A 23,577-nucleotide genomic window follows, 5' to 3' on the forward strand; every position below is an offset into this window, starting at 1 on the left:
TTACAAGGGCAAAAATGCCCAATTTTCAAACAGTACTTTTAATGAAGTTACTTTATCTAGAATAGTATGCCTATATATATGTGTGTGTGTGTATATAAAATAACTGGGGGTAGAAAATAGGGTCAGTAATTGTAGTTCCCTTGGTCTATTAAGGGTTGCAGACCTTCCATTTCAGCTTGCTGACTTATTCCAGTGTTAGTTGGGACTGATGCTCTCTAGTATTTCTATAGACTTTTATTGCACCTGTTGGAAAATTCCCATTCACTTGCCTCCCTGAGAGCAATGCAAGTGACTGTTCTGTACAGGAATGACTGAAAATAGAGGTATGAAGAGTTAACCAAGAAAATGAGGGGCAGTGGAACTAATAATGGCTATTTTTGCATGGCTTTGTGCCCTTTGGTGGGTCTTCTGCAGACAAAGCCGGTGAGATTGTGGTGGAAACTTGTCTCCTACTGCGAGCTTTTGAAACTTCTCAACAGGGTGAATGCTCTGGTAGCCTGTATCGCTGCCTTTTTCTCAGCTGGATGCTTTTTTTTTTTTTTTTTTTCCCCTAACCTACCTGAGTTCATGACACTTCTGGGAATGAAGTACCTTTTATTTCTCTATAGAACTTTAATTTAGGTTGTCGAGTTCCTAACCCGTTGGCTCCCTGTGGGGCACTCAGAGCAGCACAATCATACAAACTTCATTTTCCTTAGGTGAAAAGAAAAACCTCTAACATATCTAAAGTAGGTGTCGTGCTAACTAAATCCTCATTATTTTTAGGAGTACAGAAGCATCGTATGATGACAAACCACTTTGTTCTTTGAAGTGGAACTAAATAGTAATTTCTGTTTTAGCTATTGTATACATTATGAGAAATAAAAGAATTTTCAGCCCGGTGCAAAATCCAGGACCATTTCAGGATATTTTACTGCATTTCAATTGGACGTATAAATACAGAAAAACCTTTTTTAGCTGTTGATTTTCTTTCGTTGGTCTGTAAGACATGTCCTAGGAAGAATGGTCTTCCATGGCAGGACTGTGGACAATTGAACTGAAAATAGTAACTGCATGCATCAGTACAGCTTAGGGGCTGACCTGCTGGAGTGAAACTCTGCAGAGAAGAACCTGGATATAATGAAGGACAGCAGGTTGGCCATGAGCCAGCAGTGTGCTCTTTTGGCCAAGAAGGCCAATGGTTTCCTGGGGTGCATTAAACACAGAATGCCCACCAGGTCAAAGGAGGTGATCCTTCCCCTTTACTCTACCCTGGAGGCCACATTTAGACTACTGCATGCAGTTCTGGACTCCCCAGTTAAAAAAAAAGAAGCAGTGTCTCCTAGCAGGAGTTCACAAAGATGATAAAGGACCTGGAGCATCTCTCATATGAGGAAAGCATCAGTAACTTAGGTCTATTCAGCCTGAGGAAAAGAAGACTGAGAGGGGATCTGATAAATGATTATAAATATCTAATGGGAAGTTGGAAGCAAATGGATGAGACCAGACTCTTCTAAGTGGTGCGTAGTGATAAGACGAGTAGTGGCCTAAAATTTGAACATAAGAAGTTCCATCCTAATGTGTGGAAGAACTTCTTTAGAGTAAGGATGATGGATCGCTGGAACAGGTTGCCCAGAAAGGTTGTGGAGTTTCCTTCTGTGGTCACCTGAGTGACCTACTGTAGGGTACATGCTCTAGCAGCAGCATTGGACTCAGTGATTTCTTGTGGTCCTGCCAACCCCTGAGATTCTGTAATCTTGCCAAATGCTGCTTGGCATCTGCCAGTCACTAATATTTTCAGCTGTGGTGTCCTTTAGAAGAGAAGTATTTTCAGTAAGGCAGTTCTGCTCCTTTTCTTTTGTTGTACAACTTTTTAAAAAAGATGACAGGCTCCATATCTCTAGAGTGCATAATATCATGAGACATGAAGGAGACGTGGGACCACGTATGAATAATGGTTTATTAATAATATGCATTGACATTGTCTTTGAAAATAACAATACCACCAGTTATAAAAGCAGAAGGACTTACCTTTTCAGATGAAAACAAAAAATGTTCAAAAATTTGCTTGTGTTTATGCTAAAAAAGAAAGTGTTTTGTAAGAAGACATTTTAAAATATGTGATGAAATTTTCATTTTCTAAAATAGAAGTTGCCAAGTAAAATCAGTTTTGAATTTGGGAAGTCTCTTATTGAGGGATTCAGACAGGCCGTATGGTACTCTCTTGAAAACATCAAGACAAGGCAAGTATTAAGTGGGCTTTTATCACATTTTAGTCATTTTGAGCAGAAAATATGTTTTCATATTTTTATATGTACAAAATGCCTCATATTGCATTTTAATGAGAAAGAAATGCCATGTACCTATGATAAATCTAGATAATGAAAACCTACTTGGATACATTCAGCTTGATTTAAGGTGCCTTATTTTGATTGTAGAATAAAATAATGAGGGACTTTTTTTTTTTAAACAGCTATGAGGGATATTAATTTTATGTTGGACTCATTTCAAAACTGAGGCCAATTTTGGATTCTTGCATGAAACTGTCTAGAGAGGAAAAATAATTCTTGGAGTGTTGGTGCACAGAAGGCAGGTTCAGGTGTGAACCTACTTCAGAAGCTTCTTGGTGTTGCAGCCTCAAACTGAGGTGTGATGCTTATTAAACAGTGCCTTTAGGATGATGCCAAGGGCATAGCATGAATGCTGCTGCTGAAACCCACTCACAACACTGCAGTCAGGTATTTTGTCGCTTGATTCATAGTTGCTTTGTGCCAGCTCTCTGTAGCTTCTTCCTACTGGTCCCTATGTGCTGTGGCAGGCAGCCCTCCTCACAGCTTTGGGCATAGTGATGTGTTTTGTGGCCCTGAGTTCTGCCGCTTTAAAACAAGCATTTTAAACAATCCTAGAAACCTAGGATTTTTAGGCTCCTATTGACCTCTTTTGGAAAGATAATCCAGAGCACTATTTCTAAAGGCCCACATAATAGCTTCAACCTAAATAAGCCTAAAAAGCTGATTTTTACCTGTGAGTAAATAAAGGCAGCTGCTACTTTGCTGGAGGGTGGTTTAGGTTATTCTGTTTGGTTTTGTGTTGGGTTTTTTTTGTTTGTTTGTTTGTTTTTTTAATAGAAACTCAAGCTAAAATTAGAAACATTATTCCAGATTCTATTGATTTTTATCCTTTTTTTTTTTTTTTTTCCTCTAGTGCTCCCCCAGCCCAAACCAAGCACATGCCGTGAGTGCAGACGTTTCATGGTATGCCTCTGGTCTTTCAGACAAGCAGATGCCACTGTTCTTTGCTAGGATCCCAGTCTCTTAAAAAAGACAACTTCTAAGGAATAAAACTTTGCAAAGTCATTTTTATCTTCACTGTGCAACATTTGTTTCCCATTAATTTAAGGTAAAAAGGCCTGTTGTCAGTATCAGGGCATTAAAAACATACATCATTCCCCAAGCCATTCACACATGGTCAGAGCTCACATAAATAATTCTCTTACCTCTGTATTTCAGGGAGGGCACCATCTGGCTTTCTAAAAAGAGAAAGGATTCCAGAACCAATAATTAGTTTTCAGGATTTCTTCAGAATAATTAGGTATAATGGCATTAAAAAAAAAAAAAAAGTCTGCTAATTAATGCATGTTTTTACAGAAGCTGGAGAATATTGGAGATCAGCTTGCTTCCTTACAAAAGACAGAACAGATTTTTGTCCTTGGGGGAAGGTCACAGCTTCTTGTCAGTCACCTTAGCACCCCTCTGGATGCTGAGAGGTGGTGTGCAGCAGGGGTGGAACAGGGTTGTTCTGTCTGGAGTGTTTGCTGCCTGTAGCCCAGTGGTACTGCTACCTGTAGCCCAGTGGTAGGGAAGGGCTGAAGGCAGCTGGGCTTTGAGTGCCTTAAGACTTGAGAGCTGTGAGGGCCGCAGCTACCCTGTGAATGCTGTTTATTCACATAAAGCATGAAGTGATTCATGTTTCTCCTCTGATAGTAGTAAGATACCTCTTGTTTGTTTGGTATTGCAGCAGTATAAAGATTTGCACAGAGGCTCTGCCCTCTTGCAGCTGATCTACTCCAGCCTAGCACAGCTTGTTGGCTTGGACAGCGTATCACTCTGCCCTGGTGATACCACATCTGGGATACCGTGTCCAGTTCTCCCTGGTTCAACAATGACAGAGGGCTTCAAGGATCATGGAGAGCCTAGAGCATCTCCCTTGTGAGGAAAGGCTGAGAGACCTGGGCCTGTTCAGCCTCAGGCAGAGAAGGCTGTGAGGGGCTCTCTGTTTATAAATAACTAAACTGCAGGAGTCAAGTGGATGAGGCCAGGCTTTTCTGTTGTGTGCAGTGATAGAACAAGGGGTAACAGGCAAAAACTGGAACACAGGAAGTTCCACACAAACAAAGGGAAGAAATTATTTTCTGTCAGAGTGACAGAGAACTGGAACAAGTTGCCTAGAAAGGCTGTGAAGTCTCTTTTTCTGGAGATATTCAAAACTTGCCTGGACAATTTCCTTTGAGACCTGTTGTAGAAAACTGGCTTTAACAGACTAGTTGGACTAATGATCTCCGGAGGTCACTTCTAACCCCTGCAATTCTCTGATGCTGATTCTGTAACAAACAGTGCTTGTTTGGTGTTTGTTGAGAAACAGTAGTGTTCCGAATACACTGTTAGTTTCTAAAAATGAATAATTAGTTGTGCACTCATAAAAGTTTCTGCAGGGAATCAAAATGGCAACTCACGAGACTTGGCTTCTGTGTCCCTCAGGGAGAAGTGGTATTGACAGCAGCAGTGTCTAGACAAGGAAATTGGTAGTTATGGTCCCATTGTGTAGGTCAGAACATCACTTTGAACTATACTTATAAGTGTTGTTGTGTATTAATTTGGTTTACAAGAGCATAATGTGCAACAGAAGCCATCACGTTAAGTAAAAGCCATCTTCTCTACAAGGAATTCTTGACTGGTCTTTAGAGGGGTGACTCATTTGAAGTGACCAAGATGGTGTTTACAGAGAGTTGCAGTAACAGCATAAATATAGCCCCTCTGCATGGAAAGCCATGCACCTACCTTGGTTGGCTACTCCAAAGGAATTGCAACCATTGAAATCGAAACCTAAAAGTAAATTAATTTAACTGCGCAGCTACCATTTCATAGAGTTATAGAATGTCTTGGGTTGGAAGGACCTTCAAAGACTATCTAGTTTCAACCCCCACCTCCCCCCCACCATGAGTAGGGTTGCCAACTGCTACATCAAGCACTAGGTCAGGTTGCCCAGGTTGATACCATTCAAGACTGTATCAGAACTGGTGGCATGTGATAAACATATTCCCTAAAGCCAATGCAGTGTATGTAGAGCTTGTCAACGTTCTTCTTCCTGCAGGCTCTGGTCAGGATTTTATCTGAGGCAGAGGAGCTCACTGCATTGGGATTACATTGGAAAAAGCAGTGGTTCCTCAAAGATCTTCAAGAACTCTGCAAAGATTTAACGTGGGCTGGGTCTCTGAGCAGTTAGTTGACTTCTTAGTTTGTTTGGTTGTTATTTTAGTGCCTCTTATTATCTTATAAAAGTGCTCCTGAAGTCTCAAGCAGCTACCCTAATTTGTAATAACTGGGAGAGTCATATTCAGCATTACTGCTTTCTAGTAGTAATTCTGCTGCTTTGCGCCCCAATCTTCATGTTGTGGTACTGTTTGTTCTTGAAGATAACTATGTGCATAAGTACTTGAAAGGTTGAACTTGCATTATTTCTGTTTGCACAGTGCTTCCAGTAAATCTTTAATACTTCTTTGTAGACTAAAGATAGCCCTTACAGTGCATGCTGCTGCTGGTTATAACTCTAATAGCAACACTGTATTGGCAGAAAGCAATGGCAGCAGTTTAAAATTCTGGAAAGTAAATTGTATATTAATAAAAAATGAGTAGGAATAATACTTTGCATTCTCTAGCCTTTCATGGCGTTCTCTAGTGAGCAGCTGTGACTTATATAACAGCAATTTATTCAGTAAGTGTACAGTTCCTATGTGTTAAGTTATATTGGAAAATCATTTGACGCTGCCAAACCACCAGATTTCACATGTCAGATGAGTGGTCATTTCCAGCTTTGTTTTATATATGAAGCATTATTTTAAGTTTTTTGTTGTTGTTGTTGTTGTTGTTGTTTTTTTTTTTTTTTTTTAATGACTAATTTCTTTTATGTGTAAATTCTTTATTAGGGCATCAGATGCTACCTTCGGTATACATGCTCTTATGTGAATACATACAAGGTTGAAATAGACACCAGTATGTGTCAGCATTTCTTCTCCAAATAAGTAATTTCAAATAGTGATAGGCACAGAATTCACACCAGCCTTGCATATATCCTTACCATCTGTATTTCACGAGTGAATAAGAGCATATAATATGTAATATTGCGTTTTGTATAGCTGTCAGTTTGTGCTGATGGCACACTTGTTAATTTTCAAGATACGGATAAAGACAGACAAAGACAAAACTTTCAGAAATGAAGGTGCTGCTGATTTTTTCCTCTTCTGGAAAGGAAGAGCATGTCTGTTTCAGCTCATCCTCCTTCAGCAGCAGACAGTTGCCGCTAACAATGCTGACTACAGGCATCTTTGAAATTTGAAAAGCTACGTCTGTTAGGAGCCCATTAAATCTAAAGAAGGCCTCAAAGGAACTGTCAGTCACTCATTTTAGCATAAATCATAAGGATTTATCACATTATACTTTCAATGAGCATTTTCCCCCCTCACACCTATGTTATTGTGCCATCAGTGAAATGATAGGTCTTGTCTCTAGGTAACAAAGACCCGTTGATGATTCCAGTGAAGCTGTATTAATGTCATCTATGTTGCTTTGTCATCTCCCTTATCAGTAGGGAATGCAACTGGAAAACAGATGTAGCAGGCAAAAGCCTATCATCAGCTGAGGGGATTTCCACTGAACCAGAGCCGTGCGATGCACAGGAGACTGAAACTTTCCATTTACCTCTCACTGGACATTTTCAGCAGATATATCTCATTCAATCCATGCAGAGCTATGGAAAGATAGGTTTGTCCTTTATTTATGCCCTTTCAAGCTGTGAGTTCTAAGATGTTTTTTTGTGTGTGTTTGGCTTTTGTTCTTTTGTTTTTTTTGTTTGTTTGTTTGTTTTTGTTTTTTGAAGGTGTTTAATTCATGTTTTTCACCATAAATGAGCTCATTCACTGAACTAAAAAAAAAAAAAACAACTGTACACATTCTTCACAGATTGTGGTTGGTTCTGCTCATTGAATCTATCTCATTTGGAAATATGCATTGCTAAAAGCAGCAAGCAGAGCAGGACTGGCAACTCTGTAGAATAGAAGTGTGGCAGAACACTACATTTTACTAGATGCTTTCAGGTGGCTGAGTCAGCAGTGTCAGGGGGAGTTGCATCCTATGCTTCTGAAACTTGCCAATCAAGCTTCCATTAACTAAATATTTTATACTTTATTGGGATGTAAGGAATGATTAATGCATCAATGCAGTCATAGATTTTGCAAATGCTTCAAAGCTTTGTTAGAGAAGACAAAATGATGCCTTTTCCAAATAGATCATGCTCTTTCTCAAAAGGCTGTTTTGCTGTAGAGGGGGATGCTGATACCGGACAGCAAGCCAATGGCAGGATGAGGTCGTGAACTTTAGTACAGATTTTCATGAGTAAGCGAATGCCCTGAGAGTGGGAGGAATGATATTCTCAGATCTGGAACAGTCCAAATATTAGATAAGTCCTTTTTTTTTGTGTCAGGATTACTTGTCAGAGCAAACCATGATTTGAAGTAGAGGAACAAGCATGGTTTTAAAAAAAAAAGCCAAAAACATATATGTATAAAAAGATTACTGATATTAGGTTAGGTATAAGTCTTCAACAGGAAAATTTCCAAAAGACAGGAAGAAAGGGAGTGCGTCTTCCCAAAAGGGGGACTGTAGACAGGATGTAGAAAATTGAGAAAATTGTCTTAAAGCTATTTATTGTCATGATTCTTTTGCTTAAAAGGACTGCAGTGGCATTGATTTAACTACAGTAATTTTTCTATTTTTTTTGTGTTGGATTATTTCTCATATTTGCCTATCTTTTCCTTTGCTTTTATTTGCTTTTAACTAGACTGGTCTTTGCTTTATATATGCTTTTGCTCATACTTTGCAAAGTAATCTTCTGACTTGATTTTTTTTTTAATTTACTATTGAAATTCCTCCATGCTTAAGGAAATTTAAGGAATATATGCGTGTTTTGGAGAGTACATATTTTTAAAATATAGTTCATAAGTTGTCATTTACTAAGAAGTTCAGTATGTTTTATGTACCTCTATAGAGGGAAGTATGGATAATTTTGTTAACTGTACTGCCAAACCATAGTTATGTTAACCACGTTATTTTCACTAAAGTGGAAGTAGACAAGGTACAAAGAGTGAGTGATGGAAAACAGCTAGCTTTAATGCTGCTGGTAGCTCTGTGGACATGGTCATGGAGCCTTCCATGTCCTGATGGGGAATATGTATAATCAGGATCAGATGACTTTATGATGCCGAGATCTTTGTAGGCATCCTCACTTCCATTTCATCCCAGGGGAAAGATAATGATACTTAAAGGCTTTCCAAAGCTAGTGACTTGCTTGGATTACTTTCCCTTTGCTTTTATGGAAGAGTTGAAGCATACATTTCTTAGTGCAGATTCTAAAAAAAAACACCCACCAAAACAACAAAACGGTAATCTGCTTCTTGTCCTCTTTCCTTCTTATGGGTCTTCACAGACCAAAATCCAAGGAAGAGTACTTAGAAGTAGTGCGTGCACATAGATGTGTTAGTGTGTACTTTACTAACATATACGGGCCATAATGTAGATGAAAGAAAACTTGTTTTCCAGTGTTATCCATAGTTAGAAAAGAGCACCATAGTCAGGAGCTTTTGTGCATTACTTGCCTTTTTTATTAAATGATGATCACAGCGAAGCCTTAGCGTGGTACTGGAGTGCGCCTGCCTAGGAACAGTAGTTGACTAAATGGAAAAGCAATGACAAATCCTTGCAGTTGCAAGTTGTTTTTCATTGTTGTGATCCTGTGCAGGCCAATAGGAAGAGGTTTGTGGTTGAGTGCAGCAAAATCCCAGGTGTGAGATGAGAACCAGTCTGCATTCACTTCCATGAAGGATTCAGTAGGTTTCAGTCCCCGTTGCTGCCTGCACAGCAGTATCTTCACTACAGCCACAGCTGCACCCTCATTATCAGGGCTTTTGCCTGTGGTGAAGCAGCACAGCAAGGAAAGGGGATACAAGAGGCAAAATCCAGCCTCCTCCTTCAAAGCATCTTCTCCTTTTTTATGCTGCCAACTTGACTTTGACTTAAAATCTGGGATGGCAGAGTAATATATTTTTGCATTACCAAAACAGAATATTTCATAATTTTGATATGAAAAACATACGCTGTTAGTCTTTTATTTCAGCATTTGTATATAAATTATATGCTTTTCTTGCTCTGTTAGCCTGTGGGTATATTGATCCACCCTGTCAATATTAGGTTATGAAGAAGTAAGAGGGCCATAGCTTAATTTAGTACACTTTCTATTGGCCTTTAAAAAAATAAATAAAAGCAAAAAATAAAGAAGAAGAAAAAGGATTCATGGCAAAATAGGACTTTAGAGCATTTTAGGTTATTATTTTTGAGCTACAGATTTTATTTAACTTAATAGAAACTTCTAAGTCATTTTAAGCTATTGAATACTTGGCAACTGCTGACTAGCATAACAAGAAGGTGAAAAATAATTGGAGTAGTTTCAGCAAATGGAAAAGCATTTTGGAAGGGTTGCTGAGAAGCTGAAGAGAAGTGTGTTGTGGGAGTAATCACAGGCTAACATCGAAAAGGAGGAGAAATTTCATCAAATTAAAGGGGCTTTTCTGATTCCATTTTACCTAATTAGTTATATCCTTTAAAGTTGAAACTCCTGGCAGTATTGACTCAGGAACTGTTTTTCTGCATTTTGCTGCTCATCTCTTGGCAGACAGCTTGTTTCATCAAACCTTGGTAAGCTACAGCTCGCTGCCTTGACAGATGTTCTGAAATACTTAAAAATAAAAAAAATAAAAATAAAGAAATCACACCATATGTTGATAACCATTTAAATGATTTTCAAGTTCCCAATATATTAAAAAAAAAAAAAATGCACACACAAAAATAAACCTTGCAAGTAATCAGTTCCTTTATTCACTGCTCCATCTCAAACAGAAGAACGTACAAGAAGATGTATTGGCCATTCTACCACTTCCTCTGAAATACAGCTTGCCAATGTTGTCTTTTAATATGATTCCATCAGCTCCTTGTGGAAGCTTCATTTCTACTAGCCTTATGCCAATTCAAGAATTTAAAGTAGGTATATTTTTTCTTATGACATATTTGCAGATATTTCCTTAGAATTACATTACATTTTTCCTACTTACAATATATATGCAATTTATTAAACCTTTTAAGATTTACTCAAAAAATTTGAAAATTTAAACCCACAAATCCAGAAATAGAGTGATATAATTCTGGGCTTAAAGCTTTCTGTAAAATAGTGTTAGTAGAAGGCCATTAAAATCACAGGTAACGTTTTGTGGGGTGTTTGTTTTGTGGAAGAAGCCTAGGACTTTGCGATCAATTTTGCTCTACCATACTGTGCAAAGGCATGGGTTTTCTTTCCTTTGCTTCAGTAGATTTTGGGCTTTCTTAATTTAAAGATTAAAAAGCAGAGATGCACTTACTGCTCCCAGGCAAACCAGAGCTTTACTGGTCCAATTTCAGTGCTATTGCTCTTGGCAATTTCCTTTGTCTTCTCGGAACATGTACTGGAACAGTGGCTGATGTGGAACAGTATGAAGGCTTGTGTGTTGATACAAATAATTCATTTTGCAATGCATTTTTGCATTGTTTGCTGAGCTTTCAACTACTCACTTGATTTCAAGCTTTGCAGGTGCTAATGCTGGGAACAGTTTTGGTATGTTTTTTTCAAAGCTTGCTGACGTGGAAAGCAGTGTTCATTTTTACTTTAAATGCATTATTGTCACTTAATAAAGAACACTTGAATGTTAAGTGCATGAATATGCACAAATTTATTTTGCCTATCAAATATTCTAGAAATGTTTGGGTGCTTATATGACTACTGTCACGATCAATGCCTAATGTATATAAAGGACCTAAATTAACAAGGTTTCTTAGTCATAGCTATTTGGAAGCAGTTTAGGAGTTTTGCTACATTCGGACTGAAGAAACTTTTCTTCTGTACTTTCTTGGGTGACAGTATAAACGTTCAGGGGAATGCTCAATGTGAACCTCACAAAGGCAAAGCTCTCAGTAATGACATCCCTGTAACGGCATGCTGTAGAATCTTCCACAAAGCCATCTGCCCTTGGAAGTATGCCACTTTCTAACACTTCTGCTTTGCTGATGGAAATTTCTCTCAAACTTCTCAAAAGCTTGTACTAAAATCATTCCAAATCAAGCTATGAGCTCTTGGATGAAGAGAGAATATAGATAGGAAAGCTGTATTCAGGTGTGGGAGGTGGGGAAAACAGCTGCCCAAACAGTGAAAGCAGCTGGATATTCAGTGAAATAACCAGTGGTTGAGGAGTCTGGCTTGCAAATAGACACGCACCACCCAGAGTCTTACATGGCTGCATTGCAGGAGTTCAAAAATTGTGATTAAAGTGCTCACTGGGATTTTGCATGACTGTTCTGCCTGAACACAGAAAGATCCCAGTCTTGAGCTCTCCTTTAAGGTGAGCTTACTTAATAGAAAACTGTGGTTCCCATGCAGAGCACGACTGGCTGAACTGCAGGCATTACCAGGCATTACCAGGCATTAGCCTCTGTCCTCTTGGCCAGAAATTGAAGCTTTCTTTGTTGATAGCATAGAACCTGGATCACATGTGGCAGATTATCTGAGCTAGTTTCTAGTTATAGCCAGTCTCTCTGTACTGATAAGGAAGATTATGAATGGTTTATTTAGAATGTGAGAAAAGTACAAGCGAAGGGTCCATAGGAGAGAGAATTTTCAAATCGTATAGACCAGGTTATTTTAGGATGTGAAATGACAAAAATGAAATTTGCATGAGTTTGACAAAATTTTGAAGGTTTGACCTTTTTTTTTTTTTTTTTTCAATTTCTGGCTTAAAACAAAAGCTCTCTCCCAACTTCTCATGCCACATACAACTTTTCCACTGCAACTTCTTTGACTTGATTCCAGATAAAGTACAAGCCTGTTATTGCCCTTTTCACAGCTATGATTTTTTCAGTGTTTTGTTTTTTTCTACTCCATGGGAAGTGTTGATGTGTTTACTGTAGAATTTTACCCAATTTATAAGGAAAACCTCTGGTGTCTAAACAACCATATTGCTGTATATAAGGATATACTCGAAGTCTGTTGACATTTGGTTCTATCTACTTCTGGTGTTATCAGTATCTCTTAATATTGCATACTCTGCCTGTTTCCTGATCAGTACTGGCTGATGACTTAATTTTCCTGGGTGGCAAATCCCATCTCCCTAATTTACAATTTTTCTTGCCAAAATTAGCACTAAGCACAGAAGTGATCCTGTTTGAGTTTTACAGTTGGTATCTTTAGAGCAGTGTAGGTGTCTCTTTGAGCAGCTTGTCAAAAAGGAAGTTCAGGATCTTTCAAAATCACAACCATGTTTTGAGTTGGGGCTTCCAGAGGGGGGGAAAAAAAAAAGTGCATTCCCATTCAGTTATTTCACATATTCAAAGAGCTCAAGCAAGCACTGAGGCTTCCAAAGGGTCATTGCTGTCCGTTGCATCAGTGCTTATGAGATGGTAAAGGATCTTTTTTGTCTTTTGGTGTTAAAATTGTCTGCGCTCATCCAGAATTTAAAAATCTTTGAAGGAATGATGTGGTAAAGAGCAAGAAACCTTTCAGGTTCTGTGATGTTTTGTAACTATGTTACATTAAATACTTCTGGATATGTTCATGCATAGTTAATTTCCATCTTGGGTAATACTGATGATTCTCTTGAAACTAAAAGACCTTCTGAAGGCTTGGTCACCGATGAGTGGGTTTGTTTCAATACTCAAATAAGAAGAGACAAGAAATATACTGTTCATATAACCTATATTAGATAACCTGAGAAGTTGCCAGCAAGTGGAGGAGGGTGATCCTTCTCAGCCCTGGTGATTCTGCAGCTGCAGTACTGTACCCAGTTCTTGGTCCATCCGTTATAAACACAAGGCAGAAGTACTTGTGAGTAGTGAAGGGCCACTCTCTTAATTTTTGCTCTAAATGCTGCTTGTAATTAAATGTAAAATATTTTTCAGAGTTAGAAGCACTATATAAGGCATTATTGGCATCACCAGTTGAGAGAGGGAGTATCTTCTGTCAAGTCCTGTTTCATTCATTCAGTGCCGGACAGTTCTTGCTGATGCTTTTTGCAATGTACCAGCACCCACCTGTCATTCAAATACTGCTTTGTCAGTAGAATAAAATACAGATAATAAAAGGTGTTTTTTCTGATCTTAAGAACATGCAGTTACTGTTTTTGTGAAGTACTGATGCTTCCTGGGTGGTACACAAAAGGATGCTCAAGAGGACCTCTGTGTAGCTATATACCTGAAATCCCCTTAGGAAGTGGAAGGAAGGTAGAGAGAAAAATATCCTGTGACTACTTCAGAGCTGATAATAAGCAACTTAATACAATCTTAATTTCATTAGGCAAATCTTTTTAGCCTCCCACAATGTAACCTGGCCTAGTTGGAATGCAAAATCTCAAGTAAAGATTTGGAGTGCCAAATTTAACTGTCGCTTTCTGAAGTAGGCACTAAATAAACATAATAGCTACTTACTTTGGACACATCCATTCTGGAAGCTGTGAATTGACCTCCTCTGCCCACCAGCATGCAGAGCTTCTGCTGAGAGCTGCAAAGAGCAGTCATGGCCAGCGTGTCCTGCTATTCTCAGATAATGAAAGCTTGCTGCTGAGGAACAGAAAGCACCACTGCTGAACCTTGCAGAGGCATCAGTAGTAAATAATCAGGTATAGAAGGAAAATATACGATGTCTATGTACATATAAAGCATCATTTAAACTGCTGGACTCAATTGTTGAGGGAGGCTCAGTTTGCCCAGGTTTCTGTTGCTTTACTGAGTAGAAGTTAGCTGCGCTTTAAGGCAGATGATTGTGCAGGTGAAGATGTGTTTTAGCAGTAGCTCTGCTAGTCATAGTTTTGGAGTACAGATTCATAATCTCTAGTGAATCTTGTGTCTAAAAGGGTCTATAAACAGCCTTTTGTCTAAAAATGTTGTTTCTATGCACTTAGAAGTGGGTTTCTTGCAAGAAAAGCATTCTCAGGTGGAAGAAAAAAATGGAAAATATTGATATTTTCCACCAACTTCCTGCAGCTTTTGTTGGAATAAACATCAGTTTCCTGAATTTTTTCTTTTTTTTTAATACTCATCTTCTATCTATTCCTCTTATATGACCTCTCTTGTTCTAGAGACTGATGATTACTCTAAATTATGACTTATATCATGCGGTTTGATGAATATCCAAAGTAAAATAGTAACAGCCCTCTAAGCCCCTGATCAACCACTCAGATTTTTGGGTTTGTCACCCAAGTCTGTGGGTAGTAACTGCTCAGTTCCTCCCTTGGCCAGGCCATACAGACAGGAGGACAAAAGGGAATGCCAGTTAGTACTGCTGTGGGGCTGTAAAAAGCACTGTAATTAATACCACCAGCAGCAAATGTAATCTCAATTTAGCACTGTCCTGCTGGGATCTTTGCTGACTTGAAATGCCTCCTGATGCTGCTGCTTTCTTCCCTTGTCTGAACTCATGTGGGAAGGTTTAATCCTGCTCAAAGGGGAATTTCTTCATTGCTGGGTCAAATAGGGGGAAATGAGTTAAGAATCACCTGAGCCTGCACGGACCTGGATGTGAATTCAATTGGATTCACTTGGAATGTAGCCATGACCACTTACAGGTAGTTCAGTAGAGCTTCATCTAGCATATGTGTGAAGAGATCCTGCCTCTGAATTAGCGTTGTTATCAAAAACACTGGCTCAGTTTTAGAAGATAAAATCTGAAACTCATGCAGGGGAGCTGGCTGAGGTCTTAATTATCTGTGGAAAGCTGTATCAGAAATGCAGGGAGTGGTAGCTGGTGATCTCTTGTTGTATTATCCCCTACAGTTGCCTTTGCCCCCTACTGCAGTTAATGAGATACAAGGGCTGTGACACTGACCCTGTGTGATGTTAGGTCATGTGGCAATTTGTATTTGTAGATCCCTTTTTCTTTGCCTTCAAACGAGCTGGAAACGATATGGGGGGCGGGGGAGGTATAAGAATTATCATGTCGTTAAGCAGTCGGTTTCTTCTATTTTCCTATTTATCCCACTCTTTTGCAAATGTATCAAATAGCTACAAAGGAGAATTTCCCAATTTGTTGTTTTTGCTAGTTTGTTTTCTAATGTATAGCTTTGCAAAGTAGTTTTGCAGTTATTACTGCAGTTCCTGCTCTGAAAGTTTGCAGTTATTCAATTAGTTTGCGCTCCTCACCTGCCCTAGATTTTTCCTTACAGAAAAGGGAGGAGGACATTTTACTACAAGATTTTCTATTCAGTTTTCTGTATTATTCTGAAGTCTATTTCCCTTCATCTTTTTCAGATTCTATCTGTTAACAAATTCCTAGAAAACGGTATGGTTTTAATTTTGACAATTTATGGCAAGACGTGATTTCGTGTGGGTTTTGTCCATTCGACGGAATACATTTCAGATGAAAGAATTCTTCTAAAACCAGAGGCCAGGCTTTCCATTTAGCAGGGCATTCATTGATTACCTGCTTTGAATGCTATAAACGTAAATCCTTTCCAGAAACAGTTTCACTCACCTTCCTGGGGCTGCTTGTCAAGTATTTCGTGGCATATGTTTGTTACCTTAGCAACTTGCAGGGGTTAAACGATTGACGAGGAGAGAACGGTGAAGAACAGTCTTACAGATTCCACAGGGTTTTTCTGTTTTCCCCTAATGACAGAGAGTATCTGCTAGCAAAAGGAACAGTTTCTAGTTTTCCATGTGATACAAAATACCATTACAGAATTTCAAATTGCTGGTGTGTTGACTGGAATTTGAATGAGTGCTAACCTGGTTACCAATGGAAAAAGTATTTGCAATTCTCTTATAAACTTGCACTCATGGGAGTGAGGGATGAAAAAGGACTGTTTTCTAGTTCTGGCAGAAATGAGCATTAGGATTCAGCTTGCAAAGCTGAAGTTGTGTGGTCCCCCCTCCTGAAGATCAGAATGAGGATCAGAGCAGAGGAGAGTCAAAGGGAGAAAATTTGTTCCCAATTTGAATTTTACTTCTATTTGCAATTTGATTTCATAAAACATCAGTCCTATTCGTTAGTTAGCTGCTTCCATCACAAATCTTTGCTTCGTTTGTAAAGTGTGCACTTATTCAGCACCATCTAGTGGACCAACTTCTATTTAAACGTAGCAAACAGCTGGTCTTGGCAAACTCAGCAGCAAATCGAGCACACAGTCTTGATAATGTGAATAATGTACCCAAAATATGTTTGTGACCAATTACTAACAGAATAAGATTAGCAGTCATTTCATTGATATGGCATGCTATGAAGGAAGTAAATGTTATGATATGTGCCAGCATCGTTGCCCATTACCCAATAGACTAGAATTCCTCTAGTCTATTAAGCCCCCAAGCTTTTTTCACTGTTTCTCTGCTTTACCATGAGGTCTCATCTAGGTCTCAAGTATTTCCTTATGCATGGCCACAGAGAATGCAGAACAGCCACACTGTCATAGTGCTACAGATGGTGAGGGCTGACTGGTGCTAGCCATGAGCTCTGAAGTCCTCGCATGAGGAAAAATGTTCTGGAACCTAAGATGTTGGCAAGGAATTCAGTGTTTGGATCTTTGAAAAAGTATGAAAAAGACAATACTATAACAAAGTCCTCCTGTGGTATATGTGCAGAAGGCCAAAGAATTGCCAGGTCATCCCTGTGGCTGTTTCAGGACTTGTGAACAGATCAGTCTCTGCTCAGGTCAGGGAACAGGTTCTCTGTGCATGTTCTCCAGCAAAAGGGCTGAATCTTCAAAACAATAAATGTCTGTAAAGAAGGACTGGGTGTTTCTTCAGCCTGTGTTGCATCACCCAACATCTCACCGCTCTCTTCAGTAAGGTTCATCTGGTGGTCAGTGAGCACTGGAGGACAAATCAAAACTTCCCAGTGGCATGTTGGTAGGGTAATGGTGTAAGGAGAGCTTGGCTTCTCCAAGAGCCAAGGTGACTGCTAAACATGGAAGCTAAGCACTGATGCATTATCATAGTAAATGCACTGAGTTGTAACAATGATGCTTTAAATTTCCTCGCATTCTTACAGTTCTTCACTTTAGGGACTGTTGATTTTTTTCAGTCTGCGTATTATGGACAATGAAAATAAAAACAAGTGGGTCAGTTCTACCCTGTGAATCGTATGCATTAGCACAATAACACTGTGCTGAGGTTTCTAAAAAGCTATTTTTAAATAATTCATGGAAGCATTTCACTTCAGTTTTCCAAAGCCTCCATGAACAGACTAGTTTGTTTCCCGTGTTTCAGGAAATGTAGCACTTAAATAGCACTCTCTTTCTTTTCTAACTTTTCAGTGTAGCACAGCAGTCAGAATAATGCCTATCAACTGTCTTCACCACAGCAGGGCATTGCAACATAACCTCTATGGTCACAAGTGACCAATTTTTGAAATAAAGAAAATAAATACATGGGGATTTCCCTTTTCAGGTATCGAGTTTGGAACAATAGCCATGAATGCTGATGGTAGTGGATGTGTTCATCCACCTGAACGAGTGAAACGCTGTAGGAAAATCCACTCCCACTGACTGCAGCAGGAAAGAGTTGAGAAAGGGTGAAATGTTTAAGTGAAGTTAGTGGTGGGAATCCTGTTTTCTGAGAGGTTTGGAGATAAATCCTGTATGCTGGAAAATAACCATTTACAAAGGACGTGGCTCTTCTTTTGTAGTAGCTGTGAACCAAACTTTTACATATTGAAAGTCAAGAGAACACATTCATTATTTTCTTTTTTTTCTCTGTTTCTCTTCTAGCTCTGGGATTGTATACAGTAAATGCAGTATATGGAGACACTATTACTATGCCTTGTCGTCTAGAAGTACCAGATGGTCTGATGTTTGGAAAATGGAAATATGTAAGTATAGCTTATATTTTTATTCAATAGAACTGGTATAAGAAAATGTGTATTTGTTGCGTGCGAGTCTACAAGATTTCAATCCATGGAATTTCTGCCTCGTATACAAAGTCACTTGTTTCTGCGTTTCTAAGACTGCTAGATCCCTGCCAAGTATAGATGAGAGCTTTGAGAAATTAATCTCATTGTTCAAGAGAAATAATTGTTGGGGAGTTGTCTGCCAACCTGCGTTAGAAACCTGGCATGTTACCCAGTGACATCTCACTTGCTCGACAGAGCCACCGCTGTACATTTGAATGCTTTTGAAGCAGGCTGCCTGAGGCAGGGCATGCTTCATCCCTGGGAAAATGCTGTCCCCATGCTCAGTTGATGTGACAGTTGCCTGCACAGTGCTGTTTCATGGCTGAGTGTATTTTATGCGCAGTGAATAGTGTAGAGATGACCTTAGCAGAGTTGCAGTGATCTCCTGCTGGTTTTCTCTGCTTCTTTAAGTTGATCTAGATCTCCTCTCTTGCTCTGGTGTTACCAGCAGTAACAGGTGATTTCTACTCTGACACTGGATTTAAAATTATGTAGTCCTCTCTTTGTAGATGGTATCCATTAGCATATTCTAAAGCAGAACAATCTGCAATTAGTGTGTCATCCCCCTGCCTCTTTCCCTCATGGCTACAGGTTTGCAGCATTTACTGAACTTGTACACTTGAGTTCCTGCTCTGCAAGCAAGTCTTGGGATGTAAAATCACAAGTCTGTGGAGAATGTTTCCCTGAAAGGGCTAGTAAAATTATGTCAGATATCCATTTAGAAGATGCAAAGTCTGCATTTTGCAATGTGTTGGGGTTTTTTTTGTTTTGTTTTTGTTTTCTGGTGTCATTTGGGAAGAGAGGAGTCCATGTCTATGAAGATTGATGCAAATCATGGTGAGAAGACAGATGAAAGAAAAATTCATCTATTTCCCATGCTTTTGGTTTGCTCATCTCCACCAAGTAATGAGCAGCAGTCATCAAAAGGAAATGCTACCACTTGTCCCAAGTGTGTGGACAATTTCATACAGTACTGTCTGCTGATGATGGAAAGGGACATAAACCTAATATTCAAAAAAACCAATTGCAACTGTATGAAATCATTGATATAATCCATGTACAAACAAGGGAAGTTGATACTTTTCTCTCCCAGGGCAGCTCCCAGTGTAGCAACACTGGCTTTTAGGGTGAGGAGAGCTGGTTGGTTTGTGGATGTGGTGGTTTTTTGGCTTTTTTTTTTTTGGCAGTGATGATTTAATTGAAAGAAGGGGGAACCCCATTCAGGCTTGAATAGTTTAGAGCTCATTTGCACTTGACAGCCAACTTCTCTTGTAATGAGTTGAGGCAATGCCTTCTTTCCTCTGCAACAGACACTGGAATAATCCAGGATTTGAAAGTGGAAAAGAGAAAAAGACTATAAGGGAATTTAAGATTCACATTAGCTGTTGTCTCCTGCTTGTTGCCCTGGCTCTGACACCACTCATCTCCTGTCACAGCATCGTCATGCTTTTGTGGGCTCCGCAGTCAAGCTGAGATATTGTTCTGGGAGCACTCTTACTATCAGTGCCGCAAGGTGCAAGGGATTAAAGAGAACTAAAACCTTTTCCAGCTCTCAGCACAATATTGAAGGTAGAGAGGGATTCAACCTTTTACCTCACCCTACTTAAAGGGGGACAATGTCTGTACCTTCTCTGTGCAGGGGGGTAATTGAATCCTGCTCAGCTCAGCTTGTACTTTTGTCTTTATCTTCAAAATAAAATTTTTATACGGTAGGTTTGTGCAAGGCTCTCAATTTTGTATTTGTTTTAAGGATGGCAACTGAATACTGATTGATATAAGGAGGATGTCTAGCAAATGAAGTTTTTTGGATTATACTAAAATACATAAATAACAATATTTGCTTGTATGTATATTTTTATTCTACAAGTTATTGGGCCTTTAAAAACAAAAACAAAACCAAAAAAGCTAAAACCTAATTTAGAATAAAATAGGCAGTTATGCCTGATTAAATCCTGCATTTGGAATGAAGTCTGACTATTCCAGGCAAACAATATGAATATGTAGAACAATCATGAAAAAGGAAACTGAATCTATTGAGCCTAGCTTATTAATGCTTCTATTTCAAATGGATTTTCCATATACTGAGAATCAGGTGGTGCCAAAACCACCAGCCTTGATCATAGAAAGCCCTGTGTTGTGCTGCAGTTGAGCCAAAGGGTTGAAATTGCTTCCACTGATGATTCTCTCAGTGTGTGCAAGAGATGGTTTATTCTAGCTGTCATATGACACTGAATTTCTTGCTCATACAGCAGAAATTAATCAGCAAAAAAAGTAATCTCCTGTACTTTTAACATTATTTTTTTTAAATTACAGCTTTGTACCGATTCCAAATATTTTGGGACTTTGAAGTGAACCTGATTGTTTATGCAAAATAGAGATGTCTATCCTTTTTTTTTAATTATTTTTATAGGAAAAGCCAAACGAATCTCCGGTATTTATTGCCTTCAGATCATCAACAAAAAAGAATGTACAGTATGATGATGTACCAGACTACAAAGACAGGTTGAGTCTCTCAGAAAACTATACATTATCCATCAAGAATGCAAGAATCAGCGATGAAAAGAGATTTGTATGTATGCTAGTAACAGAAGATGATGTTTCCGAGGAGCCAACGATAGTCAAAGTCTTCAGTAAGTAATCTCGTTGTTACTGCTGTTAATATTCCTCAGTATCTGAATCTTGAATTAAGGAAACTTTTGTTTAAGGGGAAGATTAAAGCCAAGAAAGTAAGCTGGCTGAGTAAATTACTAAGACTAGCAAATTTCTGCAGCTTTCAAAAATGTAATCTACTGGTAGCATTTACATAACAGGACTGCCTGCACTTACAGTTTATTCATGATAAGTGCTGGCTCAAAGAGAATTTTAGACTTTGATAATGACTCACTTATGTGATGTCATTTGGCCTTGGAAATGAAAAATGTAAAATTAGCATTGATTATTTTTCATTTGTTCTCTGAGTGAATTTTTCTGCAGGAGAGAAATGTTAACTGTGTGTGCTCTGAAGGATTAGATTAGCTGAGATATTTAAAGCATCTCTGAGCAGGCAGTATGCAATGGCATGACCTGTGAATCTGGGAGAGCGGAGCTGAAAAGCCAGGTGCTATCCCCTGGTGCAGTTCTGCAAGGTTTATTAGCATTTGGTAAACTAGGGATCACAGCGGAGATTTTCAGAGTGCTGAATGTGTTTGAGGTTTTGCTTTTGTATTTGTTTGTTGAAAGGGAAGCTCTGAGTCTGTCAGAAGCCTGTCTTCCTGAGGCTTCTTTCTTAGCAGCTTCTGAAGATCCTTCTGTTTTTGATTACTGAAGTCAAATTGAAAGGTCTCAAAACATCTGGTCTGTTGAAAGAGCCATGTGGCATTTACACCTTTGTGAGCACTGTTGGGTCATTTTTGGACTTGAAAGAACTGGTCTCCTTGCGCTCTCCAGTGTCCTGGATTTGTCTAGATTAGCAGGTTAGCAACCAGCCAGCAACAGCACCTTATGAGGAACTTTACTTTGAACTAAACCTTGCGTGCCCTGAATGTCAGTTGGTGGGAGGCATTAAGTGAACTCTGAAGCACTAGTTTTGGTTTAGCTGCACTCAAAACGAGCCAAAAGACTGTGTGCTCTGACACAGATCGGCACTGTGAACCAGAGCAGTCCTGCTCTGAATTTGCAGGCAAACCTGAGCTCTTCCCAGTGGTGATTCAGAAACATAATTCCTCAAAATTTGAACCACCTTACGGAGGGACATACATTGCTCTCTTTTAGGGACTCAGATCTGCTGAGGCTAAGGCAGAGTTCATATGTGCTGTCCTAAAATTGCAGTGGATGTTGTTGTCTTTATAATATTTTTCTAGGGCTTGTTTTGGCCTTTGCTGCTCTTCAGATACAGGTTTATAGAGGCAAAGTAAGTCTCTGTCATCAGAATATGTTGCTTTCAGAGGCTGGCAGTTTCAAACAGAATCTCACAGAATCACAGAATTGCAGGGGTTGGAAGGGACCTCTAGAGATCATCAAGACCAACCCCCCTGCTAAAGCAGGTTCCCTAAACCAGGTCGCACAAGAATATGTTTTGGAAGGGAATTCCTAGGATTTTCTCTGGGAGAAAAGAAAACTTCAATGTTATCTTGACAGAAGTTTATCAGTGGCATAAGGAGTGTGAATGTAGACTGGTAGTCAACAGTAATACCATTTCCCTTGTTTCACGTTGAATTTGACCTCGAGAACAAGTGAATTAATGACAACAGGGGCATGTATGCTCAGTGCACACGTAGTAAGCACAGTGCTCCAAAGGAAATGATAAAGAATGATCGTGTTTACTTATTGCACAGCAGTAAATATGTAGATGAGACAGTGGTGTATGGTGAACTAAATACTTACTGCTTGAATTACTGTGTACTGTACTAAATATTCAGACAATGCTAACTCAGCCATGGAGCACAGCTTGTGTATTTTATATTCTGCATTAATACTAATAGAGAATGCTACTGTTTATTGAGGAAAACAAGAGTAGAGGATACCACATATATAATGTGGCAGACTTGGCACAACAAGAAAAAATTACCTTTTTAGTGTTTCATTTTGAGTTCACAACTTTATTAAATATATTTATTTAATATATTTGTCCATTTAACTTCCTTGTGTCTGTTTTGGGGGATTTCATTTGTTGCTTTTGCTTGCTTGTGTACTTGTTTGTTTTAATTATGAAAGAGTTAACGGTAGCCTGCAAGCTTCATTTATTCAGTGGCATTTCTAAGTGGAACTGAAGTGCTTTGTTTCTTCAGTGGAGTTTCAAAGCTCCTTGAACCGCAAATGCAGAGCTAAGCTGCCATAGTGCAAACCCTCGTAAACCAAACCTCAGCTGTATCCCAGAAGGCTTTATTGAAGCCAGGTTTCACTGGAGCTTGTCACATCCTCAGCTGTTGCTACCTGATTAGCTCAGGACTAACGAGCCAGAATGGCTCATTGAACAGCTCCCACCTGCTAGTCACACTCACTGGACTACTCAAACAAGCTCCTCAGCTTTCCAGATGGATTCTGTCAGCATCTTGTTCTGGAATTAAGTGACCAAGGTTTCCAGAGCAGAGCAGTACAGCAGCCACTACTTGTTGCCCTACCACGCCATAACCCAGCTGGTGTGGGCCATGAACACTTTTCTGGCAGTTGCAATGCCTGTGCAGGACTATAGAGTGTCCTGGCAAGCTCTTCAGCCAAGAGATGAGTGCTAGAGTGAAGTTGCAGACCCATCAAAGTGTGTCCTGCTGCTGCTAAGCTTCAGATTTCATCCTGCAATGTGCCAATATTAGTCTTGTGCAGTGAATTACCTCGGTGTGC

General features: G+C 39.2%; 1 protein-coding gene across 1 annotated transcript in view; it reads left to right on the forward strand.

The window, feature by feature from the left end:
- Positions 1-23,577, forward strand: part of ALCAM (activated leukocyte cell adhesion molecule) — a 119,392-nt gene that overhangs the window by 65,669 nt on the left and 30,146 nt on the right. Inside the window, exons 2-3 of the mRNA XM_042810113.1 lie at positions 18,080-18,180; positions 20,672-20,891. Coding sequence (XP_042666047.1) covers positions 18,080-18,180; positions 20,672-20,891 — 321 coding nt within the window. The remainder of the gene's footprint in view (positions 1-18,079; positions 18,181-20,671; positions 20,892-23,577) is intronic.

Source organism: Centrocercus urophasianus, unplaced genomic scaffold (assembly GCF_019232065.1).
Source record: "Centrocercus urophasianus isolate 14NV4802_14NV808 unplaced genomic scaffold, USGS_Curo_1.0 seq_12, whole genome shotgun sequence".
Taxonomy (NCBI): domain Eukaryota; kingdom Metazoa; phylum Chordata; class Aves; order Galliformes; family Phasianidae; genus Centrocercus; species Centrocercus urophasianus.